The sequence below is a fragment of the Lethenteron reissneri genome, chromosome 23 (genome assembly GCF_015708825.2).
Source record: "Lethenteron reissneri isolate LAM-NWPU_2019-01 chromosome 23, ASM1570882v1, whole genome shotgun sequence".
NCBI lineage: Eukaryota > Metazoa > Chordata > Hyperoartia > Petromyzontiformes > Petromyzontidae > Lethenteron > Lethenteron reissneri.
The window spans coordinates 14,413,971-14,440,537 of record NC_083801.1 but is presented as its reverse complement, the minus strand read 5'-3'; the positions used below and the strand labels follow the sequence as shown (position 1 = coordinate 14,440,537).

Genomic DNA, 26,567 nt, shown 5'->3' with positions numbered 1-26,567 from the left:
GTCACATTTGATAAAAGCCACTCTGCATTGGTAATGCACACAAGAAAACACGAATTTGGCCCCACGATGTGATTAAGCCTTGGCACCAGGCCGTATGCAATTGCTGTCTTGTGGCTCCTTAGTCAAGCATCCGTGGAGCCACGGTAATACAGAGTAGTGGCTATTGCAAATTAAACCACGCACTTTCGGTTGGTTTTTATGTTAAGTGTAATTGGCATTAAATATGACCCAATTTACTATTTAATGGGTCAGCTGAAGAGCATAGATTTAATAAAAAAAAAAGTGGACACGTTTTACAGTTTATTTACACAGTAATACATTAAGAACTAATTTTTACAGATTTGTTACGTAAACAAACGACTTCATAAACCGTATTAAATGCATCTGCTCCTATAAGTAATCAATTGTATGTTTTAATTCAAGGTGAGCCCTAAATCCTGCGCTCACGCGGGTCTGCAGCTACAGCAATAGTAACTTCTCACCAGCTCGGAAATGCAAAAGAGAAGAATGACCATTGCTCAAGGGATCTCTGGGCCGATGCATTCCATAGTCCTGCGTTCGGAAATTGCTCAAGCATCTTGTCGGATAACTTGTAGTTGAGAATTACAGTACAGTATATGCATAAATATAAAATTTGTGCAGATAAAAATGCGCAATTTTCAAATGTATTTTATGGCAAATGTTGTGTGGGGGAGAGGGGTGCATCTTGTAATCCAGTGGGTGTGAGTGAAACCATACTTTGGAACTCTATTGACTCCAGGCACAAGTTTGGGGTATGTCTCAACTTCCGGAGCATTTTACAATCTGGAGAATACAGTGTGTGTGTATATATAATACATAACATGCAGCGATTTAAAATGACAGTTCTAATTTCTGAAGAAATCTGTCCTTGACTCAGACTTGCCCTTCCCTATATGTCTCATTGACTGCAACCGCAAACTCTCTGAATAGAAAAAGTTCTAAAAAGATTCCGCACTCATTCATTCGCTGCACGGTGTCCTGCCCTTTATCCCGAGATACCAATTCCCAAGATTATACCTCACTTCGTAGAAGGCAAGGTGGGTAATGTGGCCGAGTGGTAGCACATTTTCTGATTATTGCAGAGGTCTGTGGTTCAAGTCCAGAAGCTGCCCTTGGTTAATATTGTGGTAGTATTTACCAAAAATATGCACCGGCTGCTTCGTTGCGGATATTAAATATCCCCTGATGTCATTCGAAAAAGAATAGGCCATGTGTGCCAGCGTTGTGATCCAAGTGTGAAAAATTACTTAATTTGGTCAAACCGCAGAGCAACATTGTATCATATTGGCCGACTTTACTCGTCTGTGAAATATAGTGCCTCTTTCCACTTTATCAAGTGTGAATTATAAAATGTACTAAATTACTGTAAATTATAGCAACATTGTATCATATTGGCCGACTTTACTTGTCTGTGAAATATAGTGCCTCCGAAATAACCTTGCACTTTAAGAAGTGTGAATTATAAAATGTACTCAATTATTCTAAATTATCTACGTGCGTTAGGGGTAAAAAAAAAAAACGCAGACAAAATGAGTTTCAAAATAAGCTTATTCCGTGCAGGATTTCTGTTAACATATCGGTACATGGAGTAGTGCATTGCAATCGCATTGATATCGTTGTTGAGAGATGTATATTAATGTTCTATTTCACGTTATATCATCGTCCTTCCACCAATCATTCCTAGAACTCGCCCACAGCCATTCCAGCAACTTTCTATTTAAAGCTTTCGTGACTGCAGGGATTCATCTTCTTGGTTCTTTCGGTAAAGTCACGTAGAAGGGAAGTAATAAAATAATAAAAATAAAACATAATAAAATAAGTGTGGTGTTGTTTCATTCAGACGCTGTCTCCCCGACAGACCTGGTCTTCACCTGAGGACGGCTGCTTGCATTGTGGCCGAAACGCCGTGAGAATTATTTTATTATGTTTTATTTTTGTTATTTTATTATTATTTCCATTCTACGTGACTTTACCGAAAGAACCAAGAATTCCAGCAACTGCCACGAGGTCCCTCACAGGGGCCCCTCCCATACTCTCAGAGTGGCCTCGCTCCGCCCCGACCACGCCCCCTTTCTGCCCTGACCACGCCCCCTTTCCGCCCTGACCACGCCCCTTTCCGCCCCGATCACGCCCCCTTTCTGCCCGGCCACGCCCCCTTTCCGTCCCAGCCACGCCCCCTCTCCACCCCGATCACGCCCCCTTTCCGCCCCGACCACGCCCCCTTTCCACCCCGGCCACGCCCCCTCTACACCCAGACCACGCCCCCTTTCTGGAACCTACTAGCGGATTTCCGAGGCTTCCCGATGGACCCCCCTCCTCTGTGACCTTTGCCCTAGATGTCCCGCTCTCGTGTCTATCCTGGCCTGCTGACTTCAATACTGCCGTACACCGCAGTTCCCCTTCATCGCCAGCAGCCAGCACTATGCCACTACACATTTATATATAAAAAAAAATCACACCAGCAATTCAATGTTATATAAAAGCAGATAAAGGTGCAGCCCTCTCATGTATTGCTCATGCTACTGCTGGCAGAAGTGGCTTCCACAAGCCGGAGTTCTGAAGAGAGTTTATGGCCTACTCTGCGATGCTGTCCATAGCTCTTGGAAGAGGAGGTAGTATCCTCGATTTACCTTAGCACACGTGACCTGGCAACCGACGTAACTGTGGTATACCCATTCATGCTGCTGGGTGGACAGAGGAGTTTTAAGAAACTTGCACGATGGTTTCAACTTCCGTGCGGGGAGATATAACTGACGACCTCTGTTTGGATTGCAAGTTGGGTGTGCTAACCATTACACCACAGCAGCATCTAATGTTATATTAATATACAAATGGAAAACATCAATATAGAAACAGGACATACTAACTTTCAAGGTTTTACTGACCTTAAATTACAAATATCTTTATTGTAATAGTTTTGTTACCCTACCTTGAGCGTTATAGTTTTTAATATCACTATTGTTTTGCATTTATATAATTACAGCATTTAATCTAAATACATTTGGCGACTCTAATTTAATAGTAAAGAAATTATCTGCATCAACGATAAATTAGAAAAACACTTAAAAAACAACTATTGTCTTTATAAATGTATAATTCCGGAAACAACCTATCTCCTTGAGTTATATTCGGTTGTGTTGAATAATTTGCGTCATAATCAACGTTTTTGGGTTTAGATCGCGTTATTTATAAATGTGTCGTAACCCTCCACCACCCGGAGGGTTACGGCACATTTATAAATAACGCGATCTAAACCCAAAAACGTTGATTATGAATAATATTGGTCGCGAAAGCCTGCTACGTGTTAAAATAATTTGCGTGCTGGCTTACCGATAATTATTTTGTTGTTTCTCTTTCAGGAAGCTGCTGTGTTTGGGTAATTGAGTTTTTCATCGCTCCGAGGAAACTGTTATTTGGCCAAGGACGCGTGCCAGGAGGGAGTTGGATTGTGTTTTCATGGCACTCTTGCCTTGTCTGATGGAATTTGAGTCACAGTTGGCAATGTTGCCATTCTGAATGGCCATTGCGAAACCCATCTCACAGAGGAAAAGCGAAGAAAGAATGGACATTCTTCTCAACTCTGCTGCAAGTCATCTTTACGTTTGCTGACACTTGAAAGCAACTCCTCAACCGTCCAGATGTGTGCATCTTTCAAATAATGCAATACACACGGAAAGATTGCTGCGAAATACAGCACCCTCTGAATTTATAACATCTAAAACACTTACAGTTGTATATTGCTGAATCTTCTACAAATAAAAACCATTCATCAACAACCTTATGTACAGGCCTCAGGAATAAATTGTCTTAAACCACGGAGGATTACGCCTGTATAGTTGACATCCCTTCATTTTGTCTGCAGAGGAGGTACAACAGACCTTGGGACAAAAGTATTGACATGAATAAGCTGGTTTTTAAAGTTTGCAACTTTGAAACATTTTCCTTCAGATGACGACTTCAATCAGAATCGACTGGATCAGTTTTCCTACCCTGGATGATTCATGAGGGACGTTTCTGTGCTTTCTATTGTTGACTGGCATTTCTGTGTTTTTACTTTTGGAGAAAGCAAAGCCCTTTGGGAGTTAAAAAAAACATAATTTTGAAAAGTGGGAAACTGCATCTGCTTTGTAAAGTTTGCAATACATCTAGCATGACGATTAGGTGTACCGTGTGCAACATTTTTCTTTACGTTATCAAGTCAGAATTAAATTTTCCATTTGTTATTTATTTGATGGTTTAGATAGATAAAAGGAACATTTTCATTTCAGAAAAAAATCCCATCCCACTGGAAACGCGGAGAAAGAGAAGTCGGAGCAATGAAACGCATGATGAGGATTCAAAAAACGTCATTCGTTATTCTCGAGCACAGGCGTACTGCTTCGTGGCGTGGAAGAATATCTCTCCTGCGTCTGATTTCCATTTCCCTGCTCGCACTGTGGCCTTCAGGCGCATCTGTACACGCACAGGTGTCATTCAGCAGTCCGTACCAGTGGCAAAAAGGTACGTACGCTGGTTGGCAACGTGCACTCCTGCACCGTCACGACTCCTGTATTGTTACGCTCTGACAGGTGAACACATCACTGTTTTCATTTGTGTTCCGATTTCCATTGCTGCACCTGCAAGAATGCCTTCTATAGTCCTTGTGAACAATTATGTCCAGTTGGAGAGTTCCATGTGGCTTTGTCAGAGTCCTTGACATTTCGACCTCCGTAGTAAACTGAAGAGTGATTCTTTTTTCTCTTGCAAGAGCATATTTTTTATGACCATGAAATTGTGGTAAAGATTGTTTAAAAAAAATTTTCGATAGAAAATATTATATAAACAAATATAACTAGTCAACGCATAATCAAAACCGTGTGTGAAACCATCCTCAATGTTTTGTTTGGGGATGTAGGGAGAATACAATCAGCTGGTAAAGTGTTTAAAATTCAGTGCAATTAAGATGTTGCTTCGAAATTCTGTGTCTGCATGCTAATCTTTAAATGTGCAAATCAGTGTCGGGCTAGGAATGTGCAGAGTTGATTGAAGTATTGCGACCTTACGTGTTCATTTTTTTAAAAACAACTATCACCATGGCTGATGGTGACATTCATGGGTTGAATAGGGAATTGAATGAGTTTGGAAAATCCTATACCTTTTAACATTCTTTTCTAGTTTCCCTCGAGTAATGCCTGTGCCATTGTATACTGCACTTCGTCAATGTGGATTTTTTTTCTTTAGCTGCTACAATTTAAAATATTGCCTGTGTTGACTGTTTCCTCAAACGCATCAAAATAGTATTTCTTGGCTGTTGGAGTAAAATGCGCTTCTAGACACTGATAATGAATGATGAATGAAGATGGATTGCTGGTTTTGATGTTTCAGCCTTTCGGTGTGTTCATTAAAAAAACACCAAAAACCTTGATAAATCAATTGTGGTTATAGCACCGCTAATTGGAAGCATTTATTAAGGTTCTTGTCACCCCACAGACTATAAGAAATGAGTTATGACTTAGCTCTGAGAGCACTGCCATCATGCTGGGAACTAATCATAATGCATAATTCCCCTAACATTTCCACATTATACAGCACAGCATTAAAATCAAAAAAGAAACTCGTGCTTGAAAACTTGAAAAAAAAATTACGGAGCAAACGGGCGAGAAGCTATTCACGATGCCTTTTCCAAAATTACAGTGTGGAAAAGTGGTGTTAAACAAAACAAAAAGAGAAAAAACCGTGCAGGCGAACGCACAAGCGCTCGCGTACATCAGCTCAGTGGACGGTAACCCTTTGTCGCCCGTGGCAGCGGATTGCATTGCCGTGAAATGCATTCACCTTCTCGCTGGGAAATTGCCTTGGAGCGTGTGTTCGTGAGATAAACTCATCGCAGCCGCTCGACACTTTGCAACGGCCCCGCGTGCCGCAGCCACAGTTTAGAAAAACGCTTTGGGAAAATAAAACAAAATTAGATAAGCAAGTGAAGGTAGCAGCTCCTAATCGCACAACGCGACGTCAGCCTTTTGAGGAAGAGGCCTAGAACTTGGTTAAGTACTCTTAGGTTTTTTTCGGTAAAGTCACGTAGGTAAAAAATTAAATTAAAATTAATAAAAGTAAATTAAAATAAAATTAAAATCACGACGTTTCGGAGGCAACACAAGCTTCCGTCTTCAGGTGGAACCGTCACAGCACGATTTATTTTTTACCTACGTGACTTTACCGGAAAAAACCTAAGCGTATGAATCCTTGCAGTCACGAAAGCTTCAAATCTAGAATGAACTTGGTTAAGCACAGGTGCTGTGCATGCCGTGGATGGGAATGCACGTGCGGTAATCTGACACTCTCTCGCAGAGATTCTTTGCCCGTCTTTCTCTGTAGCCTCAAGTCAAGGGGGAATCGAGAAGACTTGTGGTTGTTAGAAATAAATAAGTAAATAACGCCGCCAAACGTCTGTTTCTTTGCACCTGAACGTCTTTGTGGCGTTGCACCGATGGACCCAGAGCAAGCGTCGGTATTGACGAGGGGAGACGGATAAGGAGAACTGCACGGGGACTTATAAGGAAACAGATTACGGGCTCTGACGCTATTATGGAGGTTTAATGGATTTTTATTTTAATTAGCCATCAGCAAATGTTAAAAGACGAGTTCATTTTGGATATAATTAAACTTTACAACTCTCGGGAAAGAAAGTACAGCATTAGAAACAGCTTATTTTTTTCTTCTTGGTTCTTTCGGTAAAGTCACGTAGAATGGAAATAATAAAATAATAAAAATAAAACATAATAAAATAATTCTCGCGACGTTTCGACCAAAACGCAAGCAGCCGTCCTCAGGTGGAGAACAGGTCTGTCGAGAAGACATAGTCTGAATGACACATCCCAGGCTTGGAGCGTCTATTTCAGCTGGGATGGAGGGGGGAAGAGCGCCTTGACAAAATAATTTGCATATCAAGAGGAATTTAGCATATTTATGGGAAATGCAGATATGTGATTAGTACTACTTGTGAAATGCGTAGGAGGTTTGGCGGGGGGTTTAAAGTCATATTATGCCCGTGCATTATGCAGGATTAGCAGCATCAAAGGGAGGGGATTAATAAAGGGAAGGAATGTTAATAGTATGTAGCTGCAGTAACTAAACCACCACGTAAACAACTAAAGTATAAACTACATAGTATCATCAGTATACTAAATATACTCTCCAATAAGCTGAGCTACTAACAGTAAGTAATACATTACAATTCTATGTCGCAAAAAATATAATATGCTTCCAGCTAAACTTTATTCTCTTACATCACACGGGTCTACACCGTATTTATAGTAAGATGAATCCCTGCAGTCACGAAAGCTTTAAATCGAAGGTTATTTTTTTGCATGTTACATAAGTGTAAACAAATAAACAGGCATTCAATGTATTCAAAAGCTACGGAAGATGTCCAGAAACTTAAGCCACCCTTGATTGAAGCATTTGGCTTTGTCAGGGGGCTGCTGTGATCGTAAGTGCGCACGAGAATTTCCGTGACATTTGTCTTCCAGATCAACCTTTGTGTGTAAGCAGCAGAGGCTGCAGTTGTGGTGTGCAAAGCCACGTGTACAAGCCCACTGAAATGCTACCACATCGATGCCGGGAGTGGAGTTATATTCGTAGGTTAACTTGGGGTTAAGCACGGTCAGATTTCACAACAACCACTGGACTTTCAAAAAGTCCACAACGATCCGCATGCGAGCCTCGGGAGAAGATTTCAAGGAGCCTCAATCACTGTTAGAAATTGTGCTGTTTGCTTTATTCGCTGCTGTTTATATTCCGTACAGGCCTGCCACAGAGGCCGTGGGGGAGTGCGTGACAAATGTGCAAATACACTCTTAACAGGTGCAACCTTTTCTCCTTTTACCGTGGAAAATGAAAGTGTGCTCACTCGTTCCTTGTCGTAAAAATATGCGACGAGGATGGAAGGTACATGAATGTGGAGAAACCCGAGGGAATGACCGCCAGTTTTTAGATTATTTGACAACATTAGCATGCTGTCATTTTTTATAATATCATGGTAAAAGGACGTTTTTTTACGAGAGCTTTCAAACCCAGGCCTTTGATGTCAGTGTAGATAGTCATAACAATCGGTTTTTATGAATATGATTTGGTCAAAAGCAAGATTTTTCGGTTTGTGGCTATGGCTTGTGCTGTTGGCATTTGTCCTATGGAATTATAATAATGTAGCTTTTGTTTGTACGTTTAAAAGATTGCATTGGAAACATTAAAATGCGGTCTCAGAGACATGTTATTTTAGTTTATACCTTTTATTCCACATGAGTGATTAATGTAGTAATTACATTACATTAATTAATTGATGAATCGTGTTTGAATTATATTTGTTAAAGTATTCATTGGCGAATTAATTGAGTTGTTTAATTAGTTAATGCATTTATTTTCACACGCATCTCTTTTCTCCCAGGATAGCTCTGTCAATGCACAATCAAACTTTTGGCATTGTATAGTTTCCATTTTGGTAGGTTCTCCTCTGTGTCTATATGCATCACTAATTTATTTTGAACAATTAATTTAGGAATCGCGTAATATATGAAGGCTTGCATAAGTGCATCGTGTCGAAGGATATCACTGGTCAACAAAAAAAAACATTTTTTATTGCCTGGACCTTTGCAGCTGTTTAAGACTAATTTCAGGGTGCTGATTCCAAATCTGATCTCAGATTTGCTCTGTCACATCTCATTTTTATGCTATCGGCATACCCCATTTTCATTGATTTTACCCGAAATTAACTCTGTCACTTATGATTGCAAGTTGTTGCGAGTCAGTGACTGCTTTAGTGTTAAAATATGGTGCTGTATTTTTAGGATAGTGTGTTTATAATATAATTTTATGTAGATATGCACATTTATTTAATATTTTTCTTCTGCAGTTTTTATTGAAAATGCAATATTTATATCTCAAAAACCTGATGTGATAGACAAAAACTCATGCCAGATTTGGAATCAGCACCCCAAAATTACCTTAAAACCGTTGGAATACCTTATGCCAGAAAAAGTGTGTTGACCAGTGTATTTAATCGGCTAATAAAAAAGCAGCACAGAAAATCGGGTCTCCTGAGATGGACCATACTTTCAGTACCAAATCCACTGATGCGGATAGGATGCCAAGAATCATCCAATATTTAAACAAACACTTTAAATAAATAATTGCCAGAGTAATATTCTTTTGTTTTAATATCAATGATGTGAAGAACGTTTGCATAAAATACAAATAAAGAGCAGTTTCAGCGATTAACATTTGTATGTATGTTGAACCGTTTTCGCACCGTATGTAGCCAACCGTGATAACCAGAGGTGCGGGAAAAGGACAATAAAATAATATCTATCTGCAAATTCATGCAGACAGAAATGCGATGTAACTATAATAAAAAAACATTTTTTATAGCTGGCAGCTGCTATATCACACACGTGACTATTATTTTTACATAAACATATACTGGACTGAGTTTAAATTAAATAAACCACTTTGCGATCCTCATCTCTGCAGAAGCATTACATTTTTTTAGCCTATTTCCCTAACGGCCTTCCGGGCTTATGTTAACCAGCAGAATTGTTTGACAACGTAAACTCTAAACAAGTTTTTTATCTTCTTGGGCTCAGTATGGAAATCGGTGTTTGAAGCAAAACACTTCCGATTTTACCAGATGATATGGTAAGTGTCACTTTTGCTATCAAAATGAAAACAGACATTTTATTTTGGAATATGACAGGGTGGAGTGTAAATCTATGTCATTACGGACGACCTGCCGTACCAGCGCTCGGTGATCTTTAATAGCGAGTCGAGACGTGCAGATATTGCCACAAAACGGGGGGAGGAGAGGGCCGGGACTGGACAATTGTCTCGGTCAAATTAGCCACCAGCAACAGCTGCTACACGATAAGATAGGGTTTAGATGCAAATAAGCAACACTCTTTCAACCTGAAGGAAATACAAACATTATTACGTTCAACTGCTAGATCTAAAACATATAAGGTTACAAATCTGATACTTTGAACATTGCTTGGATGACGCATTGAATGAAACAAGCATTGAACGTGCTCATACACAGTAATGTATTAAACTTACTGCAAAATTGTGAGCTGGATGCACACATGCATTGAAATTATTCAGATTTACGTAAGACACGCACGTTTAAAAATGTGCTGAATGAGTGTGCTCGGTTTAAATTGGCACAGAAAGACCCGGCAAACAATGTTAGCCATGCTCCCAAAGAAACGTATTAGTGCTAGGAGTAGACATCAATTTTTACAGTGGTACTTTAATATGCTCGACTCACAACTCCTCCTATCACGCCACGGCACCCTTATTCTTACACTTTAAATGGGCACATTGGATCAATATGTAACACCCTGCAGCATGTTGCCTGTACCATGAGGATGTTTTGAGTATTGAATTTACCAAATCCCACCAGGGATACCATCTACTTCCAATCAGTGTGCATGCGAGAATGGAAAAATACACCAAGGGCACGTGACCAATGTCGGGATGTGATGCGTGTGTGTGTGTGGATCGGCAGCATTGGGGGCAAATGTTGCACGTCGAGCCGTTGATGTCACACAGCGAACCGCTGCCAATGGCCCTGAGGCCTGAGATGTTCCGTATTTTGCTGCACGAGTTGCAGCAGCAGCAACAATATCGCCACACTATGCCTCAATCAAAGACATATTGGATGCATGCAAAACCAGCAAAGTGCTAAGCCGCGAAGCCTGCACTCAACACCCGCATGTGAAGGGCGTGCAAATGAAGCCTTAGTTTGCCTGGCAGTCAACGTTCAGAAGGAGAGCTGTTTCTTTGGATCGTGCGTGCCACTGTGTTCGTACAGTATTAGGCTGAACGGAGTGCATGGGGAAATTGTACTTTATAAACAAAGCGTTTTGTAAAAAATGTGTTTCTAAGAAGAGCTGTAGATGTTCCGAAGGGCACTGGCTGATAGTGCTTGTACTGTCACGTGGTTTTCTTCTCCCGTTTCTTTTTTGCAATGCAAAGCCCTGTGGTGGTCTTAACGACACTGCTAGGGCCATCAACATGTATTGAGGCACACGCGAATCAAGTGCGTGATCAATACATCATGCTTCGTGTAGACATATGATTTGTAAGCGTTTTATTTTTCACACACCTTATGTATCTCAAATGACAGCTGCTGCGTCTGCTTAATAAGGTTGGACAAGTTCTAAGCGAGTGTGTAAAGCTTTGCAGCATAAGGGATAATAATCGGCGGTTTGACACTGGAGAAAGAAACAAGTAATTGCAATAGCTGTATTCTCAATAATTACACTCTGTGAAAATACATTTTGAACTATGAAAAGACTTCTCTTATGATAATTTAATGATCTACTCACTGCGACTTAAGCCAATTAGTTTTTCTTCTTCTTTCTCTATAGAAATACATTTGCATGAATCCCAGAACATTTAATGCTTTTCCATGGTGGCAATTCACATTTCTTTGCATTAACACCACTACAACTGCAATGCGTGCGTGGAAGCTGCAGGTATCTTTCTTTACCTTGGGCATTTTACTGCGCACCGTGTGCCGATTAGGCGGTATACTGTGCGGCACAAAAGGCTTGCAAATTAATAAATAAAAAGCAACTAGATTTGCATTCATGTCTGAGAGTTGCACTATACACAAGTTACCATGTCATCAGGCTGGGTGCTCTGTAATCAATCAATTGGAGCCTAATTTGAATCTATTCATCTTAATTAATGCATACGTGCTTTTGAAGTCGCCCTGTAAAATTGCTGTTTGCGTGTGTTTTTTCTCTCTCTCCGTAATATAATAATGCAAGCACATAAATCTCAAAGTGTCCTCGAGGAAAATGGCTTTCATAAAGAACATAATGTGACACAAACGAAAGTTCTTGATTGCACCTGAAAGTTGAACCTCTTTTACTCTAAAAGCTTTTACAGTCTTGCTCATTTTGTCTCCGGCATTAGCCCGGTAAGGGATGGCCAAGGTCAAGACTACTAAAACTGATGGATTTAATAAAACAAAAACACTAATTTAATTATGGCGGTCTCTATGGTGGTGCCAGTGGAACTGCTTCTGAGAAATGTGCTTGGAAAATGTGAGCAAGCCAACAGGGTCAGCTGACAAGGAGATCCAAGAAAGGTCAACAGCGTATGCTGCAATCTGAATATCCATTGACTGAAGCACGCACAAATGTACTGCGACGTGCAAATATGGTCAGCAGCGAAATACATTTGTTCAACGCTCCTTTATTGAACCTGTTTGTTGATGCAAAGCTAATTTTGTTCAACACGATGGGCACACTGTTGTCGGGTAAAGTAGGAAGAGCAGTGACAATAACTCTTTGATGTAGCACAACAATAGTTGCGTTCATCGGCACGGATGCCAAATGTGCCATTAAAGTAGCGTCGCTCTTAGAAGAACTTAGTAAAACTCCGATTAGCATCGCAACGTGCGAAAACCACAATGCCAGCTCAACGCGACGGATTCCACTTACAAGTGTGCTCTGCAGTTGTTGTTTTGTCGTTATTGTTATTTAAAGCTACATCAATGTGCCATTAGCAACAGCAAGTGTTTTTGTGACCCCCCGCCAACTAAATTCAACCTAATGCATTTCAAGTGTGCAGACAAAAGGAATGTGTGTATACAGGAAATATATTAAAAAAACGGTAATCCAAGTATATTTGTAGTTTAGAAGTTCATGGCTAATATATATAGATAAACATATTCTTTGGGTCTTTCGGTAAAGCCACATAGATAGAAAAATAATTTTTAAATAAAAATATCACGACGTTTCGATCGCAACACAAGCAATCGTCATCGGGTGAAAAATATAGTGGGAGAGCTGCTGAGGCCGGATGTTATGTCAGTTTGAGATGGGTGTAGCCCAAGGGTAAGTGGGCGGGCCTAGACATGGAATTTGCGTGTAAATGTAAGATCGGAGAGCTGATGTACTTCCACGACTACGAATCTGTGGGATCTGGCAGAGTGCGGAAGGCATCGGCAAAGACTGTTGGCACCAACGCTTGTATGTCTATTTTCCTAATTGATATGTCAATATATATACGGGAGTTGATGGTAGCCCATCTGATATCTTCACCATTTAACTCTGGTGTTCCGTTAGGATCTGTTTTCTCTCCAACATTATTTCTTCTCTTCACTAAGGGCTTATTAGCTTTTACTCACGCTGCAGTCCACTTGATTTGCAGATGAGAGAACAATTCAGGCATCGTTCTCATTTAAATCAAAGGCTGAAAGTATGAGACACTTAGCGGCCCAACACGCAGACATTTCCCAACAAATCATCAACTGACTTGAATCCAATAATACAATAAGTCGCTGGGTTGCGGGATGTCCCGACTTACGGAAATCCGACTTTCCGGGAATGCTCCCATTAATAATGTGTAAAAAAAAAAAAAACACCGTCAATTTGCGGACATGTTTTTCCATTTGGTTACGTGGGCACACTCGCAGTGAAGTTGCGGCGAGTTCGCAGATGAATACCACGGAGCGAGGTGTAAGGCGGCCCCGCTCCACCAAAACGCCGATCCCGGGCTTCACTCGGATGAAGGCAAATGGAATTTCTTTGTAGCGTCACGTCAATCTTTTCTTTCATTTTTAGAAGTTTCTTTCACGATTTCGATTTAAAGCTTTCGTGACTGCAGGGATTCATCTTCTTGGTTCTTTCGGTAAAGTCACGTAGAATGGAAATAATAAAATAATAAAAATAAAACATAATAAAATAATTCTCACGACGTTTCGGCCACAACGCAAGCAGCCGTCCTCAGGTGAAGAATAGGTCTGTCAGGTGAAGAATAGGTCTGTCGAGAAGACAGAGTCATTCTGAGGACGGCTGCTTGCGTTGTGGCCGAAACGTCGTGAGAATTATTTTATTATGTTTTATTTATATTATTTTATTATTTCCATTCTACGTGACTTTACCGAAAGAACCAAGAAGATTTCTTTCACGAGTTAGTTATTTACCGTACGCACTTTATTTAGCACAATTACACTTCAATTGCTAATGGTCTCGGCCAATAGCGATCGAAGAAGCCTCGGCCTAGCCTCGTGAACGCTAAATGAACATTTGGAAGCGACCGCTTTCTGTTCACAATTAATACTAACATGTTTCGTGGCATTCATCGTAGGAAGTGCAGAGCGTATCAACAGCGATACGATACACGCAGCGATAGAACACGGATGACAGCGCGATACGGTACTGAGAGAAAGCGAACTAACAGTCGGGTAAGGGAGGCACCACTATTTCCGACTATCGGATTTTATCTTGATTATAATCTTGATTTTCGGGGAAAATTATTTAGTTCAGAAAAATCGGGCGACTGATCGTTTTCGGGAACCTAACCCTTCCATAACCTGGGAACTGCCTGTACAGTTCTTAATTGTGATGACGAAAACCTGGTCAGGTAAAAATGACAATAATCGGTTAATGATAACATCACATGGGGCTTGCAATTCCACCGTTCCTATATGTAATAATGAGATCCTTTAAAAAATCTGATTGGCGCTGCAAGCTTCTGATATGTATACATGTTGAACTTCTTTCACACTGTACATAGCCAACCGCACTTATCGGAGGTGCGGGGAAAGGACGAAAAATGTAACAAAGCGGCTCTAAAGAAATGAGTTTTCAGTCTAGATTTAACAGTGCGTATCTCCAGTTGCTTCCTAATATCGGAAGGAAGAGCATCCCACGTGGCCGCAGAAGCGCATCTGATAGCGTGTGATGCAGTGACCTTCTTTGTTTGATGACTTGCCAAATTAGGGTTAGTCATCTGGCTAAGGATGCATTGGAGAATCTAGGTTTTCTTTTCCATGTCAAATCCTCCGTCGTTAACTGGGAAAAAGCATGAGCTGCAATACAAAACACAAATTTGTCCTTAGCTGAAACTTTCTAAATACTGACTCAAACTCATTTGTGAGTTCTCTAAAAACGTGACCATGTAACCAATATCTTGATTAGACATGAGAAAAACAAAAGCAGATAGAAATTAATGCAAACATAAACAAATGACAGGTGCGTACTGCAACTATTGTATTAATAAAGAAACCACGTTAAAAGCCACATTCATCACAAAAAAGAAAAGGCTGCGATGGTGATTTAGTTAGTGTGTACACTTAGGCACAAACTATTGATTTTGATCTGGAGATAAACACCACAACATTAGCCTTTCCATGCTTGTGTCCTGTTTTGATTAGTGCTGTGTATAATTCCCTGCATCGACCACACGATTTATCTGATTTCCTCTCATGGCTGGCTTTGTGAGATTTCTCTTGTGTGTGTGTGTGCGTCGAGCAAGGGAGACAAACCCCAGCATCTTAGTGTCGTGCGCCCTCATGGCATCGGAATCCTCACGACCGTGGTAAACCCAGCCGCAGGTAATTTGCAAGTCGATAAGGAAACAAAGCGTTGGTTTGTTTGGGGCCCATTTGCAGTTTTTTGGAGTGGTATCTATCGGCTTCTTCAATAACAGGCAGCCATCAGTCGATCGATAGATAGCATTCACGTGTTTGTTACTTGGAGGCGTTGCGAACAGTGTCGCAATTCGACACGTGTTGTGACGCAGGGGAAACTAATGGCAACCACTATTTGTGGCTGGAGTAAATGCACGGCAACGATTGCATGTAAATTCAGTTTTCAATCTTCAGATTGACTCTTTTTTAATATTCATTTTTCAGATGTTTAAATGAAATGTCTGGTTGCTTTAAGCTACACCAACTGTTTGTTTAATTTGCTGCTGGAAAGCGAAGTGCGTTTCGCTAACTGCCTATAATAATCAAGCAAAAAAAAAATGAATGCTTTGGTTGCGACAGACTTTTGCATGTTTTAATTTAATTTTGTTTCTACTTGAACATTTCTCGAACATTTGTCGCTCGAGCGTAATTTGAGCGCAGCGTGGCATCTGTAATGTAGAAATAGCCAGCCCTTCATCATTTTAACGGTGACATGTAATGGCGTTGGCTCGGAGGCATATCAGAAGCTGGCGCGTCGCTAGAGGATTCCATTATATCGCTGGATTCCTTATCTGCACAACACAAATCCCTCTAGATGAGACCTCGAACGCTCACAAGAGACCGATCGAAAAGTTGTCTCTTTAGAAGCAAAGAGGTTGAATCTTGTGTTGCAGGTCAGTTGGGTTTTTTTTTGCGTAAATAGAAGGCAGGGAATGCAGAGTTGTAAACAGCCCCCCCCCCGCCCCCCCCGTCCGTGACAATGGATGGGACCACAAATGTCCCAGAATATTTCACGTGGAACATTTCTGAGCATTTTAAAACGCAGAGGCTGTAATTGCTTTCGCGTGCAAGCTTTTCATAATGAAATCTTGCCGGTTTTTTTTTGCTGCTTTCCTTTGTGTAACGTCAGAGCGACGCATTTATTATGCATATATATAGAATACGTGCGTCAACATAAACTCATCCACAGTTGCCGTGGTGTGCACTGACATGCAAGCTGAGTTTCCAGAGTCTTTGGCATGTCCTTGGCATCGCATCATCTCTGCCAAGGTTGTGCTATTCCGTGAGCTTCAGATGCTTAATTAGACTCCGCTTCCCATTTCGGAGTTGCTGAGAAATGATAACAAACTACGACTTCACCAACATTGCTATCCTCCCATCAGACAATCTATTGTCCACAATGTTTGCTCCTCTGCCAGACATGCCAGTGTATGGCAGTGCTCGCCCAAATGCAAATGCGATGGCTGGATGTTACTCTGGTTAGTATTCTTCAGGAATCACCCACTAAAACCTTTTTGACAGCTGCAAATGTTGCACGTTCAAATGTGTGCCAATAAATATTAATATAATAATTACACCACGGTTCAGTGACTCGAACGACAAATATGCATTGCACAAATTAAATGCTTCCATTTTTCGGTGAATTATCTCGCCAGGGCCGGCAACAGATGTGATTAAGAGTGCCAATAGATCCAGCTGGCAGAGAGAGGGCATGGGAGCTGTGGAGAGTTGGATCGAGATAGTCACGGATTAATGGGATATACCCTCACTGGTTCGATTCGTCTCTGTGTAGTCCAGTGGGACGGTAAAATAAAGATGTCTAACTCGGAATTGTTGCGCAGGTGTAACGAGACAACGTGCCTGTGACGATAGATTCTTATTATCAGCCTTTTGAAGGTGAAGACTGAACAAAGTGGCCTACTTGAATGTCAAATTTTAACAGAAACACAGAGGCACAAACAAAACACCTCTACGTAATTGTAACCATTCCAGAGACGGATCCGACGGGGGCATTCGTTGTAAAATCGCCTTGCCTACGCCTCCTCCGTCCTTGGTGTCGTGACAAATGTTGCGGTGCATTCCTGCCTGAGAACGGATTTAAATGTGGTATGCTGAATGTGATTGATGCGTTTGGGTATCTAAATGGCTCAATGAATGTACAGTTCAATGAGAAGAGCTGCATACAAACTGCAGTGTAAGGCATAGCGGGAGGCATTATTCCTTTTTGCATCCAAATCCAGCGCCAATTAAATTTCAGACGGCAAACAACCTTTCATATGATTGTTCTGTGACGCACACACACACACGTAAAGCATAATTAAATATTTCAGCAATACAAATAGCCACTGCCATTGTAATGAATAGCCACAGTTTCTCTTTTCAGGCAAGACATCCTGCATTAGTCACGTAAGCGCTTCGGGTTTTTAGTGGCTTTCATTTGTTTTCACGATGTGAGCAACGGTTTTATTGCTTAAGCTTCATAAGCCTACCCTAGGGACTTTACCACACACCGCCCTGTCAAAGGGAATGAAGGTTTGCTCCGGATGGCAACGTTGTGACAAGGGTGGGAATGCAAGGAACCTTTAAAATAATTGTTTATAAAGCACAACCGTGACCACAACGATGATCAGGGGCCCTGGAGGGGCGGTTTTTGCGGTTGATTGTCAGCGCGGTCTCTGGATCGTATTCGCCGAGCGTCGCGTTGTGGGGTGGTGCTCTTCCGTAAACCGAGCATTCACGTGTAGTTCAGCTTGCCTGAAAACGCTGACACCCGCTCTTCTTAAGGGTAGGCTTTTGTGCTCAAATTCCACTGCCTTTTAATGTAAATAGTATGTAAATGGGGTGCCGCGGTGAAAAGATGTTAGCTGCCTCGCCTGGTCTACTGGAGTTCGTGGGTTCGATCCCAGGGACCTGTATATTTGGAGTTTGAATGTTTTCCCCGTGGCAACGTGGATTTTTCTCTGGGTCCTCCGGTTTTTTTCCCTCCACTTATTATAAACGTGCGTTTAGAATATTTGGTTGCTATAAAGTTCCACGTAAAAAGCCACTTCGTTAAGCTATCACATGTGGCCAGGTCGCTTCTGAAAGAGAGCTATTTCGCTCAGTGGGCCTTACCTGATGAAAATAAAATAAAAACATAAATATCCAGCCTTGTGCCACCACCACTTTCATCAACATGCCCTCGCCAACCTGGTGAAGTGCGATCAAACAGTCCGACTCGGAGCAAGGGAGGCTTTCATCCAAGAGTGGATTGACGAAGGGATGAAAATTGTGGGGCTATTTAAAACAATTATTGTGTTTAAATGTCTCTTGCAAGGATTACAATGTCAGCCAAAGGAGGCAGAGAATATTTAATAAAATATTTTTTTCATTTTCTCATGTGACATTACCAGAGGGGCAAGTTTACCAGAATAAATAAATAGGCTGCTGGAAAAAAACCCACGAGCCGAACATCATATTCACGCAAGGACAATAGATAGAGCCATTGTGTTACAGAGGAGCCCATGTCCAATACGAAATCACCGGAGCACGCACTTTAAAGTTTAGTCTTGTCGTGACAATGCAGCTTGTATAGACCACAGAAAGTGAATGCAATCCTTCTGTAAGGCTTATAAATGATTACCAGCACCAGTTCTCCCTTGCCTCGCCAGCTTCCTAGCAGACCTCGCCACCGACTGTTCCACTCGGGAAGGTTTGTCTGCTCTGTTGTTTAGTTCTAATTAGGGTTCTGCTCTTTGTAAAATATATAAAATAACACGATCAGCGTTTCAATGTAAATACGCAGTGTTCCGCATAATTAAACCATCTCATATAAGGATATTTAATAAAGCAATTAAGGAATTATTTTCAATATAAGTTGTGTATATATTTTTTATTCGGTTTTCCCTGTATAAATGTTTAAAATTAAAATTACGAGTTTGGAATGGTAAATCAAATAAAAAACTTGACCTCCAATAGTGTATTGTATTAATGTAAGGCGAGTAGAATAGATAGGGGTTTCTCCTTTGCACATTTGGCCAAAATGACCCAAGTTCACGGTGTTCATCAAGAGTCTATCGCAGCCATAATTCTGCTCTTTGTTATCACAATTTACGTGACCATCCTGGCCATAACTATTACAATCGCAGTGTGGCTGAGCGTTTGCCATCACCAGGGAAACACAGTAAGAGAGAAGTATTTTCATTGCTGTACAATATTTAAGTGCTACATCAAAAAGCAAAATTCTTTTTTTGAGCAAATAGCTTGCTGCACTTACAATATTTTTTGCTTTGTTTTTCAAAATAAAAATGTGCATTTATTCATGCTTATTTGCCTGTGGGCTCTGCCTCGGATGGTCAAAATCAATCATTCATTAATTTTATTTATATAACGCAGCTTTTATCAACCCCCCTATTTCCTCCCATTTGCTATCGCCTCCTATCCTGCTTCCCCCTTCTATAATTTTCTGTATTCCCCCCAACTCTGCAGATCACAGCTGGATAACATATCTAACCCCTTTGCAGGTGTGGGCAAGCAAACTACGGTTCTGTTCAGTGTAGTTAATGAAAATGCAAAAAGAAATACGAACAAAAATAGCTCGCATAAAGTATTTACAATTCTCTAAGTGCTTAAATCTAACTCTGGGATATGGAATGGATAATAGCAAAGATCCTGCAACTGAGTGTTGGAGAGGCACTGCAGTATGACCAGTGCCTGCTTGATAACTCACTTGGCTTATTAGCAAAGAAAGGCAGCCGGGATTACTGCTCGCGTGCCTGTCCGGGTTCCCAGATGGTGATTAATCATGGCACTGCGGAGTACATCAATTGCAGTGGGTTAACGATTCCTAATAATGGACATATGGCCAATACTTTGCTAGCCCGAAGACCACTGCTTAGCGTGTGGTGATGATGATGGTGGTGGTGGCAGTACTGTGTGCTCGGCGGTTTCGTGTGCAGAGGGTGCAAGGGAATGAGATGGCATGCGCTGTTGAGTCAAAAATCAGAGGCACGGAAGGAACGAGGGTGGATGGAGAAGGGGCATTGCTGGTCCCTTGGATCAATCTTGATAGGCTGCACGTATGATGGTTTTTTGTTGTTGTTGCTCAGTACACGCATGCACTGCCCTCTCGCCTTTACCGTCTGATATGTGACATTGTATTAAAATCCCACGACGTCTATTATGTTCTCCTGCCAAGGGGGTGGAAAAAACCCGTGGCAATCAATCAAGACCGATGGACAAACATCCATGGCCATGTTTAAACAGTCATTGCCGATGACATTGGGTGGGTGAGTGTTTGCCCAGCACTCCATTGGAGGTCATTGTGACAATGCAAAAAAACTAGAGGGGCTGCGTGTTCTTGAAATCTGTCTCTTCACGGACTCGTATTGTCTCCACAGCCTTTGTTTTAACGTCATCCATTCGTCGTCGTCGTCATCATAATCATCCTCTCTATTGAGCATTCTGCAGAGACCATCTCTGCTCAGCTTTTATTCGTCTTTCTCTTGCGTGGTGATCGTCTCTGTACATCTTCATGTTTGCCTTCCCTTCATGCCCATTCTCAGTTGAATATGAGCACTAAAGCTTCGTGTATGCCATATGGCATTTATCTCATATTTTAATGTGACATCTTCCTTGTAGTGTGACTATACATACGAGCTTAATGCTAAATAATAATAATAATAGCAATGATAATAAAATCGGTTGATGTGCAGGATCGTGAGAAATGATGGGAGCTTGGGTGAGCCCTTCATCCAGTGGATTGACGATGGCTGATGATGATAATTCTGAATTGTAATCAGATATTTGTAATGTTTACGTTGATAAATATTCCTCTAATGTACGTATTTCAAAGCAAACTTGTGTAGTGATATAGTTAATGAAATTAATGAATGATTTTAATCATTGTAATTTACAGTACAGTACCGTATTATATTTACTCTGTCCATGAGAAATACTTGCGTCCCAATATCATATATTGAATTCCACATGCGTCCTGATTTTTGTTTTCTTAAAGTTGCAGATAAAAAGGTTCCGTGGGTATTGTGATTACACACGAATGCACAAATTACAGAAACGTCAACAAAACCCCTCATAATGCACACACGAGTATTTATTTAGCCCCATTTGCAGATTTACAGATGCATGGAGTAGTGCGCAAGCTTGTTATTAATGTTCACGGAGTCAATTTAATATTAAAAGAGTTAATTAACCTGTGGTTCATGAAGATCCATTATTTTCTGCCTCTGATGGACCACTGCCTACCCGAGCATTATTGCTCTGAGCAGGAGATGAAGGAGGAGGTACGGTGAAGCTATGTATGCTGTTCAAGGCTCGGAATGAATTACAGACGAGATGAGTGTGGCTTTGAGGGCCGAGATCGTGGTTTCAACATTGAGCCCTGGGGTTTAATAGTTAAGACCACATCTGTGCTTGTGCTCATGTGGTCTCTGTTGCTTGCAAATGTATTTTAGTACCCTGGGGTCTTTGCGACATTTGAAAGGTTTTTCAAATTTTCCAAAGATTTATATGAAATGCATTTGGTGAAATGTGCAACCGTTTCATGGATGTTGTCACCTTTGGTGGTTTCCAAATGGGGATTCGACTTTGCTCGGAGAATTACAAAACTGAGACGTGCCAAAAATGCCGATGATTGAAATCGTAAAAATATTGTCCAATGAACATAATTCTGGGGCAAATGCACTCGAGAGCTAAAGGGGGAAAAAAAGTTGGCATCCACGCATCCATCAGCATTCTTGAAACTTTTAGTGAAGCCCCGAAGCATGTGAGGTATGACAAATAGCAGCTGCAGTCAAGCTCACAAAAATGAAACTGGAAACATAATTTGGGGTACAACTATACCTATTCCATTAATTGTTCATAAGAAAATTGGAAATTCCTCCAAAAAAAACGATTGGGGAAGAAATGGTGAGTGAAAGGACTGGCCACGCGGGCACGAGATAACCCTTCACAGTGGCAGCTTTCATGCCACAAGTTGAAAATCCAAAGCTTTGGACAAGCATTTCATTATTAAAGGAAAAATATATATATAAATTTGGGAATGTGTAATATATTGCAGAATATAATATATCACAAAGTTAACACACTGCATTTCTTAAGTCACCTTTCCTATGAAGCTAAAATACATCCATTAACCCATTCATGATCATTTATCTCAGTGGTAAAAGCAATTTTGTAACAAAAATAAATTGGGAGGGTGGGGGCATTTCGATGTGCCAGAGAAATGCAGTGGCACGTTTCTCTCGATGGGAAGTAATTGTGCACCGATATCCTTTGCACAGTTTTGCGCCGCCACTGTGCATTGCAGCTCATCTCTTCTAAATAATTTGGCGTCAACTCTAGGCCATACAGTGACCTAAGCTCTCCTTCTGCCATGCAACAAAGAGTGCCAGCTGTACAAGCCTTTATTACCATAGGTCTTCCAGCATTGGTCTTCCAAGACCTGCTGGTTCTTGGGAACTCCTCTCCCCAATGCATTGGACAGATTTGTTGTTGGCTTCATCATCATTATCTTCAAAAACATCATCATCATCAACAACTTCATCATCAACCATGATCTACCTCCTATAGGCCTCCCGAAGTCACTGCAATTGCCCACAGTCCTGCAATATCGCAATCCATCAGGTTGCTTTTAAATAAGCTCATTTTATTGCTCCATTTCCACGGTGGATGTTTGTGCATGTGTCTACCATTCTGTCGTTAGTCTCGACCACCTGCCACCACTCCTCTAGTGATGTGTATATGGTTGGTCGTAGAGAAGCCTTTCCTGAACGCAGCCTGCTCACATGGTTGGTCAAGCATCTACATTTTCCAATGATCTTTGTGAACAATGGATGCGTACCTCCACAGAATTCAAATAGCTGAATTATAGAATGAATCTAGATTTGAAGCCTTCGTGACTGCAAGGATTAATACTCTTTGGTTTTTTTCGGTAAAGTCACTTAGGTAAAACAATCAATAAAATAAAATAAATGAAAACAACTAAATTAAATCACAACGTTTCGGAGGCAACACAAGCTTCCTTCATCAGGTGTAGAAAAATGGCACAGCAAAATAAACCTCGTGATTTAATTTAGTTGTTTTCATTTATTTTATTGATTGTTTTACCTACGTGACTTTACCGACAAAACCAAAGAGTATAGAATGATGCTAAATAGTATTTTTCGAAAAAAAAAGTCAACAAATCCGACTCGAAGAATGACAGACCACGTTAGCCTCTTGGATTTATGTTACACATATTTTTAAAGGGCACGACAACAGCTGACGTAATGAGAAACTGCCTGGTTCTTAATTCATTTTTAATCATTGCCCCCACTGCCGCTGGCGAAACGTGACTTTGATGTACAGCTGGGGTTAAAGAGGATTACTTAGAATGTTTTCATTGCAATTGCAATTATAGCACCTTGAGACGTAAAAGGTAACCTACAGTTTGTGAGGTGACGCTCCGCTCGTGTGAGAGTTCATCAATTCGGGTTATTCCCATGCCCGGAGAGGATCCGTGTCCCTGTGTGCAGTATATTGCCTGTTGCACATGAAACGTGTATGCCAATGACTATTTCAAAAGTTTGGAAATGAAAACTGAAACATCTCACGTTAAGTAAATAATCCTTTCGGTGAGATCTCTGTGAAGTTTTGAAATGAGAGAATATTTTACGTGTTCTTCAAACTGGTTTTCTGATCTTTGTGAGTATCTTAAAATCTACATGTACACTGCAGAGCATGCTTGCATGCATTACAATATTTTGGTAATAAAAATACACGTCTGTCTCTATATAAATAGATGCACATATTCAGATAAATTAACATTTCGGTGCTCAATCAAACACATTTCTTTCAATACCATACATCTATAATAAAGATGTGTCGAGCGCATATTTTGTAATTGCATACCAACGCTTTGCTTTGCTCGACATTAAAAAAAACCCTGAAACATAATGACTACCAACTGGAAAGAAATGTAAAAAAAAATTGGTGCGGGTATATTGAATGCTTCAATACAATTCTCAAAATGTTTTGCAGTTGACAAGGCCATTCTGTATTTTTGGTTTCCCTGACGTGTTTCTGAGGTGTACTGCTTGTTGTTCAGTAAAACGTCCAACGTTTTGCTTCAAGTGGAACGTCAAACATCACGCCGAACCAACAACATGTTACAACTCTAAATCCCACCGCAGGGCTATACAGCACAAGCATGAAAACCTGCACACAGTAGGACGTCTCTCACCATGCCTTTTGTCTCTCTCTACTGCCAGGACCGTGGGAGGAATGTCGAGGCGAAGCATGTGGAGCGGGTGGAACGCAGGTCAGGAAGGTGTGGTGCGAGCACGTGGAAGGCTGGACCACGCTTCGATCGAACTGTTTGCAGGCTGAGCAGGGGGAGGCCCAGGTAGTGTCTGAGCGGCCTGCCTCTCAACGGGAGTGTTTCCACGTTTGCGAGGAACACCGTGCGCTGGCGACCTGGTATGTTGGACAGTGGAGACCGTGTGAGCCTCGTCCAGACTTAAACTCCCCATCGCTGGCGCCTGTCTGTGGGAAGGATGGACTGCCTGGATGGAAAAAGCGAGATGTCGTTTGCACGTGGAAAGATAACGGAACAGAGGTGCTCGACATGGAGCAGCTGTGCCGGGTGTTTGATCCAAGACCATCTGACCAGGAGTCGTGCACCGCTGCCTGCCCACGTGATTGTGTTGCGTCAGAGTTCTCCACCTGGTCCCCGTGCGAGCGTGCCTGCGGTGCAGACTCGGGCCTGCAGTACCGCACACGCACCGTGCTGGTGCCACCAGAGTTTGGAGGAGCGTTGTGCCCCAACCTCACCGAAGTCCGCAGCTGCCGAGATGCCTCTTCTTGTGATGGGGGAGACGGTGGCTTCAAGTACAGCCTCAGAGTCGGACCTTGGAGCGACTGCAGACCGGCTAGAATCGGACGTTTCATTCGGGATGTGGGACACAATGCAGAACCAAATGGTACCAATTTCAGCAGGACTACAAGAGCCGAAATGCGCAATAAAACGGCACCCGATTTTCCAGTCAACGGTACTTCTACCGGATTGCCTCGAGAGGGTCTAGAATTAAAACGATGGACCAAGGAGCAGTGGAGATCGACGCCTCATGATTGGCCTCGAGGGGGGTCCCCTTGGGATGTGCAGATTGGCTATCAGAGCCGGCAGGTCCGGTGCATTAGGAGCGACGGAAAAAACGCCCCACTGACGTAAGTCCCATTTGCTGCGCTGACGCTTTTCACCAATCGATGCGTAGTTTTCCGAATTAAGATAATGTTGGCTATTAACATTTGCGCAAAAACAATTTTGTTTTCCTTAACAGCTGTGGTGGAGAAGGTGACACAGTTGTGAGTGCACTGTGCTACCAACCCAGCAACTTAAGTTTGATTCCCAACCGTGGCTCTAACATCAGTGGCGAGCGATATCTGAACTGTTCCTGGGCTCCCACAGTTTTTCCAACTCACGCCGACCTCTGTGATGACATACATGGGGAAGGCCTTCACCCAGCAGTGGCTTGAAAGGGGATCGTCGATATATAATCATTTATGAACAGTTATCTGGAATTAAAACGTGCCTGAGCGGACATTTACCGGGGAGATTGAGTGGTGAAATCAATGTGCGTGCAGGTGCCTTCTGGAATGATTTAACATCGCACGACCGGTAGACGTGGCAGCAGCTCGGTGGCGGATTGACCACGGCGGCGGCGGCCACTGCCGATGACCACGGTGACTCTCCTTCGCAGCTTGTGCCTGTCGGAGAGCCCCTCGCCGGCCTTCCAGCCGTGCCTGCTGCCACGCGACTGCGTGGTGACGGAGTGGGCGCCCTGGTCAGCGTGCTCGCGGACATGCCGCGGACCCGAAGGCGGCATGGACGCGGGCCTCGGAGTTCGCACGCGCTCCCGCTCGGTGCGGGTCAGCGCCCTCGGAGGGGGCCAGGTCTGCCCCCCGCTCGTCGAGCGAGAAAATTGCAGCGAGGAGGCCGGGGAGACGCTGACGCCATGTCCACGGTAAGCACCCCCGAGGGGTTTTCTTGGTTTGAGAAGTCACCGGATTCTGATTACTGATTATTTCGTGTTGGGTTTGTTTTTTGTGCGTGTTTTTAGTTTGTTGACCTTTCCCCCACACCTCCGATTAGGCATGGTCGGCTACGTACGGTGCGAAAGAAGTTCAACACACACCCATACATTTGAGTTTTTGTTTAGTGAGTGATGTGACGTAATCCTTCTTTTTAAGTATCACAGTCGCTGAGCACGAGTCCCCACAACATCCAAGCGGCCAGCAACAAACCGCACTCGTTGAAGGTGTTATAGATGAG

The 26,567-nt window shown here is 42.1% G+C and overlaps 1 protein-coding gene across 2 annotated transcripts in view; it reads left to right on the top strand.

The window, feature by feature from the left end:
• LOC133346052 (thrombospondin type-1 domain-containing protein 7A-like) overlaps window positions 1-26,567 on the top strand; it is a 234,534-nt gene that overhangs the window by 68,221 nt on the left and 139,746 nt on the right. For both annotated transcript variants that reach the window (XM_061557346.1, XM_061557347.1), the window contains 3 exons: window positions 3,381-4,521; window positions 24,508-25,462; window positions 25,996-26,259. In XM_061557346.1, the coding sequence (XP_061413330.1) occupies window positions 4,338-4,521; window positions 24,508-25,462; window positions 25,996-26,259 (1,403 nt within the window). In that variant the 5' untranslated portion in view covers window positions 3,381-4,337. The remainder of the gene's footprint in view (window positions 1-3,380; window positions 4,522-24,507; window positions 25,463-25,995; window positions 26,260-26,567) is intronic.